The 8,268-nt window shown below is 33.8% G+C and overlaps 1 protein-coding gene across 1 annotated transcript; it reads right to left on the reverse strand.

Annotated features, from left to right (window-relative positions):
* Window positions 1–380: 380 nt before the first annotated feature.
* Window positions 381–3,003, reverse strand: LOC143588297 (uncharacterized protein At2g39910-like). Its single transcript, XM_077069342.1, has 8 exons — window positions 2,963–3,003; window positions 2,435–2,879; window positions 2,251–2,337; window positions 1,837–2,027; window positions 1,546–1,741; window positions 915–979; window positions 719–820; window positions 381–629 (listed from the first exon to the last, which is right to left on the reverse strand). Exons 1-8 carry the CDS (start codon window positions 3,001–3,003, stop codon window positions 476–478), a joined length of 1,281 nt encoding a protein of 426 aa, XP_076925457.1. The 3' UTR covers window positions 381–475.
* Window positions 3,004–8,268: the final 5,265 nt, after the last annotated feature.

Genomic DNA, 8,268 nt, shown 5'->3' on the forward strand with positions numbered 1-8,268 from the left:
GTTAAGAATCTCAGCTGGTAAATGAGAGTGATAATTAGTGATGTGTTTGGGTAATTAGGTGCAGCAAAATGATAATCAAGTTCAATTACTATTAACAATTAAGTTTTTGATCTCTACTTGATGACAAGGTTGTAATTGGGATAAAACCTGCAATTAGTCGCCAACTAATCGCTACCATGCCGATCAAATTTTGGTTAATTGGCGACAATAATCGCTAATCGGCCCTTATCCCTAATTCTGGAGATTCAACTTCAAAATTTTATATATAAAACTCCAATCAGTTTAATTCCAATTAGTCGCTAGTCGGTGACTAGCAACTAGCGAGTTCTATAACACTGATCATAGAGCAATTATATAAAGTTTTCATTATCATTGACTACCACTTACATAGATTAAAGACTGCAAACAACTAGGGCCAACATGAATCCATTTCATCATAATTGAACATTCAATAATAAGAATGATCTCAAAATTCTCAATTAGGTATTTGTGAGTTTCCAGCTGTGATTTGAGTTGAAATCGAGCAAGAATCAGCTGCCGCTAAGTTGGTCAATGAGGGAGTGAGTCTTGATAAATTTGGATCATGTTTGTGCTTTAACCAGACTGCTTCAAATTGTTGACCTTTGCATCTGAAAATTGATTGACAACATGCAAGTTAGGTAATGTAAGGAGTGTTAGTTACAGTATTGAGAAAACACAATTAGAGTTTGAATGTTACTGTTGAAGCAAGATGAGTATTTGAAGTATGCGTGCTCGGATATTTTCTCTTTCAACTTTGAGTGATGCTTCCTTGTATAGAATCACCAACTCATCTACCAATCTGAGAGGATATTAAAACGCGTTATTCAAGGGATAAATTTAGTCTGTTTTTTCTTGTAATTTAAATAAGGTTAAGCAGAGAAACAAAACATTACTTGTCGTAATACGGTGAATATCTTATCCACGTGAACTTTATAACTGTTTTGATACTGTCGAGGACCTGCAAATCAGACATTTTAACTTGAGATCAATAAACTTAAATCAGAACATAGCAATGAAGGTTTAACAAATTTAACAACATAAACTGAAATCGTCAAAGATATTAAATGCCTGTAAATTTAAATATATCTTCCTTTCTAATCTGTAATCTTTAGATCACTCCTAAACACTACTCAGTTTCAAAGCAAATCTGAAATTAGAGAGTTTTTATAAAAATTTGGTGTCATCCTACATGTGTTAAATGCTTTGTAAACGGGTCATAAACAGTTGGAGCTTGTAACTTGTAACATACAGCTTAATGGATTGTAAACGAGTTGGTGGCTTTTAAAGTTTAATTAGACGGGTTAACACATGTTAGAAATGACAACTCAAAACCTGATTATTTTCAGGTTGTGTTAGGAATTGACACCCTTATATCTGGCACATAACATTCACAATTTAACATTTTAACACACTTCATCTTAGCAGTAAAAAAAAAGATAAAAGAAAAGATCATTAAAACAGACAAGAAAAAACACATGAGGTGATTAATGTTCTCTTGGAGATAATTCTGAAATTAACTCTTACCAGTAGAACAGTTGCATCATCATCCGCATGAATCCACTTGAAAAACAGGGGTAAAAGCCGCCTGAAATGACCTAACAACACAATACCCATGCCACTGAAAAGTGGTTCAATATGTTTAAGCCAAGCAATGCGCCGCTCCTTAGATCTCGGTTGTCGCCATAAGTGGCTTAACATCTCGTTTAGGACCTTCTCAAACCTACACAAACGCCATCCAAATACACATTGTTTTCCTCTTTGTGTTCAATTCAAAACTCAATAAAATTATTTAAGTTGTAGATGAAGAAGGCATACCACACACTACGTGGATTGTTCTTTTGTGTACGACTCACAAGGAGCACCGACATCTCGACCACATGCTCCCATATTTCATCACTTAAAGCAATATTTTGACAGCAAGCATCCAAGATCACATCTTCATACACGCTAAACTCACTACAACTCACATGTTTTGCAAGATGTATAAACACAATCATTCCCTGCCCCTGACATAATAAACAGACTCACCCATCAATTACAACCTTGGTTGAAAAAGGCGTGAACCTTGTGTACGCATAAGTCAAAGTTGGTCAAAATTAGGCTTGTAGCAGACTAATAAACAGATTAGACAGACACAACTTATTGTCGTAAATAAGGCTTATTTAGTTGTGAAATCGTGATTACAACATAGTGTCAATGAAATCGAAGAACCAAAATTTGGGTACATACTTTGACTTCAGGAGACCAATGATCAAGGGCTGTAAGTGCACAAGGAATAATCAACGAGCACATATTTCCCACCAGTTGAACATCGATCTGTCATATACATAGATAAAGATTTTATTACAGCAAACATAAATCCCAAACCCTAGCCTTTTATCCCAATTTTACAAATTAAGGCAAGAAACAAAACCTGCGTAACAAACCATCTAAACTGATAAGCAGCAACAATAGCATACGCAACCGGAACCCGAGCCGAGGCAGCAGAAACCTCATCACCATCAGCATCCTCTTTATCAATCGAACTCTCCTTAATACTCAATTTTAGCAAAGGCAAAACACGGGGCATCAAGTCCACCACCAAATCCTTATTGTAGTAATCATAATAAGCTTTTTGTAAGTCTCGGAAAGCAGAATCTGCTAATGTCGAAAGAGAGACTGGAATCCATAAGAGTTGATCAGATGTTGAAGTTTGTGAGGCGGTCAAAGCGGCGCATAGTAAGATGAAGTTTGTTAATGCGAGTTGAAAGTCGGTTTCATTGGTTGGGGGTAGAAGAGATTGAAGGTAGGTTTTGATTGACTCGTTCAATGGTTCAGTGGAGGCTCGTGATAGCGATTGCTGGATTGGTTCTGCTAATCTGCATTGCGACACAGCATAAGAGTTGATAGATATATAGATAGATGGATACAAAATCGGGTCGTGAGAGAAGAGAGGGCTTACAGAATGAGTGTTTTATGAAGACCTGAAGTTGAATTCGCCATTTTGGATGTCTGGTCTAAGAAGCCGAGTTTTATACAACCATGAAATGCATATGAAGAGAATTCAACAAAACCTTAGCAGTCAGCCAGTTGAACCAGCCGAACAGAAACCTATTAAAATGAACAGAATTACAAATTCACATTTCATTCCGGTTTTCAGTTTTACAAACTCCATATACGGTTTAAATTAAAAATCAACCAAATAAATCCGAATGACAAATAATGGTTATTTAGGTTTTGTCATTTGCTTCATTCAAATTACAGTTTTAGCCCAATATTATTAATTCCAAAACAACTATAACACATTTACATAAAATGAACATTAATCGGGCAAATTCTTTTGCCGGGAAAGAATTTAACAGAACTTAACAGAAAATTGAATTAACCAAAAAATGGTTAATTGTTATTTTTTGTACCCTCGGTTAACCGAAATTAACCGAAAACCGACAAACTAAGCGAATAAACCTAACCGATGAACCAAAAATCGATTGGTTAATAAAATAGGTTAGCTGATGACTTCGGTTACGCTTTCAGTTTAAGCTAATAAGTAATAACACACCCCTAACAGTCACAGCCCTTTGTACTTTCGATACGAAACCCAACTAAAATTTCAACTTTGAAATAACAATTCAATTAAATTGCAGGAATATTGATGGATACATAATAATAGTTGGCTCAATTTCATACATAATAAAGTTTAAAACTTTGAAACTTGAGCATTTATTATTTATAGCTGGTGCTTGTTTCTTAGCCTATGAAAACTGTGAATAGTTGTGTGTACAAATACAAAGAAAATTTAATCAGAGAATGGTTCGATTGGTACCCGAACAGCAAGCTTTGATAGCACAACAAATGTATAGGAATTGTTAGGGTTTTGGAATAATAATTCTACAGGTAATCGTTCGCCTGATGATCTGATACTGTGCGTGCTTTTGCTATGGAGAACTGAGAAGAAGAAATTGCGGGATGAACCGGGTCGAACCAATTGGGCCTTCACAATTCATTTTGGTTTTTAACAATAAAAAAAACAAACAAAACAAAACAATTCAATAATACCGGAAAATCTTATAGAATAGCATGGTTGTAAAAGTCGCTAGACGGACCCTATACGAGAGTACTCAGAATTGGTAAATATAAAGAAAATTAACAACAGAATAGGTGTACTTCGGCGAGTACTTGGATCCGCGTACTCGGAATTGGTAAATATAAACAAAATTAATTTTTGAATATTATATATATGTCATATATCATAAATATATTAATATTTATAATAAAATAAGTGAATATTAATATAAATAAGAGAAATACATTTTTAAATACTAAATTATTCTAAAATTTATAAATCATTAACTAAGAAAAGTGATATATTTTTTTAATATTATAGAAATATGAATTATATTTTATTCTTAAAGTCAAAATTGGCCCAGTTGATCGACTAGATGTGATTCTGCCTGAGGTTTACCACATTTGATCAATTCTTAGTAACTAGGCAGAGTTGGAAAAACTCTCCTCGGCGCCATACCTTGTGGCGAGTACTCGGATAGTACTCGACCTTGGAAACCTACTTTTACAACATTGTAGAATAGTAACCAACTTTGAAAAGTGTTCTAATTTGGTTCCTGATGCATATTTTCTCCAAATCAAGTCACTAAATCTTCAAATCAAGTCTCACCAATTTTTTTCGCGTCAAGACCGAAATGGAGGATAAGATGTAGGGGTCGGAATTTGCAATATATGTAGTTAAATTTAAAAAAAATAAAAAAAATGTTAGTTATATTAAAATTTAAAAATAAAAAATAAAATTCATATCGCCACTAGTCAGCTTCACCATAATAAAAAGATTAAAGTTAAGTGAAAGAAAAAAGAAAAAAGCTAAAAGAACATGTTAAAATCTTTAATTTAATCAAACATTAAAGTTAAGTGACTTAATTCAAACACTTTTTAAAGTTGAGTGACTAATTAAAACATTTTTTAAAGTTGGTTAATATTCTATGAAGTCGCCCCAATACGTAAAGACAGCTACTCGAGGTAACCCAATAATATAGACAGTGTTGGATTGCTTAAGCCCACTATATTTTGTTCTGGAAAAAACCCGTTGTTCGAAGGCTATATAGGGTAGAACCCAATAGGGATCATATTTGCGGTCTCCATCTCAAATTTTCACTTCTCATTCGGTCCGAGTTGAGCCAAAGCTCATTGACACTATTTGGTTTGCAACTTAGCAAGGTCTATCTAAATTTTGTTTGGTTAGAAAAAAAAAGGTTTTGTTATTTAATTTTAAGTAATCTTTTTTAATCAAACGTCAGTTAATGATTTGAACCTTATTGAATTCGGTTGGTTTAGTTTCGGTTATGATTGAAAAATATTTCAAATCGAATAACCAACAAAAAAAACTGAAATGAATATTAAAAGAATAAGAAAACATGAAGAAGACAACGACCGCGAACCATATCAAACCAATGATTTCTTTGATCTTTATAAATATTTTCAAAATCACACAAACATAACTTCTAAATCATGCATTTTTTTACTAGTATACACATTTGAAACTAAATTAAAGACGCCAATTAGGATGTCTTTTACTATGTTAACTCGTTCAACCGCAACTCTTATCAGCATGATAATAACATATAAAATGAAAATGCTATACAAATGTAATTAAAGACCAACCACCCCAGCAAAGGATTTGAAACCAACCAAACTCAATCAAATGTGTTTAGGCATGTCTTTATGCCTTCCTAGCATGTTAATCAATCAACCTGCTGAAACCCAGAGAGATTGAATCTGAAACCCACAGACCGACCCAATAAATGGTTGGTCTGTCTCAAGTTATACAAATTGCCCGGGTCAGATAGAACTAAAGAATTGGTCGATGATTTTTTGTTGGGCAGTAACTGAGTCAAGCTATTGATTCAGAGGTCGCATGCCATTTTGAAGCGAAATGTGAAGCTACAAATATTTACATATATGATAATCATAATGTAACCCAATTGGAAACCAGTTTTCGATTATACAAATATATGGATTTAGCCCAACAAATTAAACAGAACTGGACATTGATGAAAGTTATTTGATGACTGTTATAACGGTTTGCTTTGTCGACCTTCAAAAATTTGTGACACACGAGATAATACAAAGCATGTATGAGATCGTGTTTAAAGGTGGATCTCATTGATATCTTGCATCGGCATACCCAATAAACGGAGACATTTTATCCTTTTTGGTAAACGAGATCAAAATCTCTCGTATCCCATATAAGTATACTATAACATTTGCTAGTAACAGTTATGTGATAGTTCACTTATAAATCTAAAGTGACAAAATTGACAACCTTGGATGCAGGTATCTATCATCATCATCATCATCATCATCATCATCGTACTCAGTATATCCCATTAATAGCAATGCTATGGTAGGAACTGAGGAGGGTAAGATGTAGACAGCCTTACCTCTATCCCTATAGAGAGGCTGCTTCCGGTGAGACCCCCGGCTTGATAGTAGTTTTGAATCAAGCCTTGGACATAAGACACATAACACTCAATCATCGGGACACCGGCTGATTGGTGCATGTGCCCTTGTCTTTCGACTATCAACGCCACCACATGATACCTGATTAACCTTCCGCCACTTTTAACGTTATTTTCACGTGATTAGTAAAATAACGTCAAAATTAGTGCAATTTTACTTTTGCCCACCCAAGGGTTCACACATATATACATTATATGTGCGCACCGCAAGCAGGCGTGGATGCAGGTATCTAATATGTCAAATTAAGCATATCTGATTTGTCAAATTGCCAAAGGCTCAAAACACTATCAAAGCCAAACAGTACGTAAAGAAAGCACACATTTTGCATAACAGAACACATAAATTTAACAATCAAAACAAAGAAAATAATATAACTTTCTCAAATGTGAAGATAACTAAACTCAAAAAGGAAAATTGTACCAGAACTCAAAGACAATGATCGATGCTACCAATGATAACATGCAAGAATTTCTAAAACTCATAACCGAATTGTTGAGAAAAACCATCCGAATACCAGCAGCAGCAACCTTTTTTCTTCTTGTTCTACTGCAACATTAGTAGAATACATTAACCATTCAAACCTAAAATTAATAATAGTATACACAATAAAAAAAATAAAATAATAGTAAAAGGTGTAAACAAGCCGAATTCGTTAAGGCTCAAGCTTGATTTGTTTTATCTTACAAGGGCTCAAGCTAGGTTCGTTCGTATTGACTATTGAGCTCTATCTCTAAAGCTCAAGCTCATCGTTAGTTTATCAAGCGGGATCTAGGTTAGTTTATTATTAATTAAGTATTTAATTAGTATATAGTGCTAAATTACTTTTATCAATAATTTTATAGACAATAATAGTTATTATATAAACATATTAAATAACAATTTATAACAAAAAAAAGGTGATGTAAGAGAAAGTAATAGAAAGTTTCTGCAGTAAATATGCCAAATCCACAGTCCAAATACTGCAACAGAAAAATGACCGTAAAACATTTCAAGAAAATTAAGATTAAGCTTCTGATGCTATTAGGGCTGTAAACGAGCCAAGCCTGAGCCAAACCAAAGCTCAAGTTCAGCTTGTTTTCAGCTCTACTTGTAAAGCTCGATCTCGGTTTGTGAGTAGCTTTCCAAGCTCGAGCCTGGCTAATTTTTTATTTACTATTTAATTTATATGCATTTTAGTTATTTTTGTTTTGAAGATTTTATATCTAACATAATATATTATTATTTAAATATTTTTATTATAAATAATTAAATAGTAACAATAATATATGCTAATATATATTATTAAGTTATTTTTTCATAACTTTAGTTATTTTTATAAAATAATTGGCTCGTATAGGCTCACGAGCCAGCTTGAGCTCAATAAGTGAAGCATGGGCTCGTTTATTAAACAAGCTTATTTCTAGACACGGGCTCGTTTAAGCTCGGCTCGATTCAAGCTTTTAGCAAGCTGATCTGAATAGCTCACGGGTGACTTGGCTCATTTACAACCCTACATACTATAAACTACATCCCCTTTGAAGGTCATTTGCCCAGCACAAACCGCGTTTTACCTAATCCTATTGGTTAGCACTGTAGTTTGCGTGTCCGTGAGTTCTGTTACAGTTCTCACGGACACCAAAAAGAACTTAAAACTACATTAAGAGCTTCAAACATTTTAAAAAGAAAAAGGATACCTGTTTGTACTGCAAAAAGCCTCCAAATCTTGAATATCATAATGGTTAACGTTAAGCGTTTTTAAAA

This window comes from Bidens hawaiensis, unplaced genomic scaffold (assembly GCF_021521415.1).
Source record: "Bidens hawaiensis isolate Kalapana, Puna unplaced genomic scaffold, B.hawaiensis_p1.1 tig00036306_1, whole genome shotgun sequence".
Taxonomy (NCBI): Eukaryota; Viridiplantae; Streptophyta; class Magnoliopsida; order Asterales; family Asteraceae; genus Bidens; species Bidens hawaiensis.

Coding starts and splice junctions, on each gene's coding strand:
- LOC143588297 (XM_077069342.1), bottom strand. CDS start 3,003: ATGGCGAATTCAACTTCAGGTCTTCATAAAACACTCATTCT. Junction 980..1,545: donor ATGATGCAACTGTTCTACTG/GTAAGAGTTAAT, acceptor TCTGATTTGCAG/GTCCTCGACAGTATCAAAAC. Junction 821..914: donor TATTCACCGTATTACGACAA/GTAATGTTTTGT, acceptor ATATCCTCTCAG/ATTGGTAGATGAGTTGGTGA.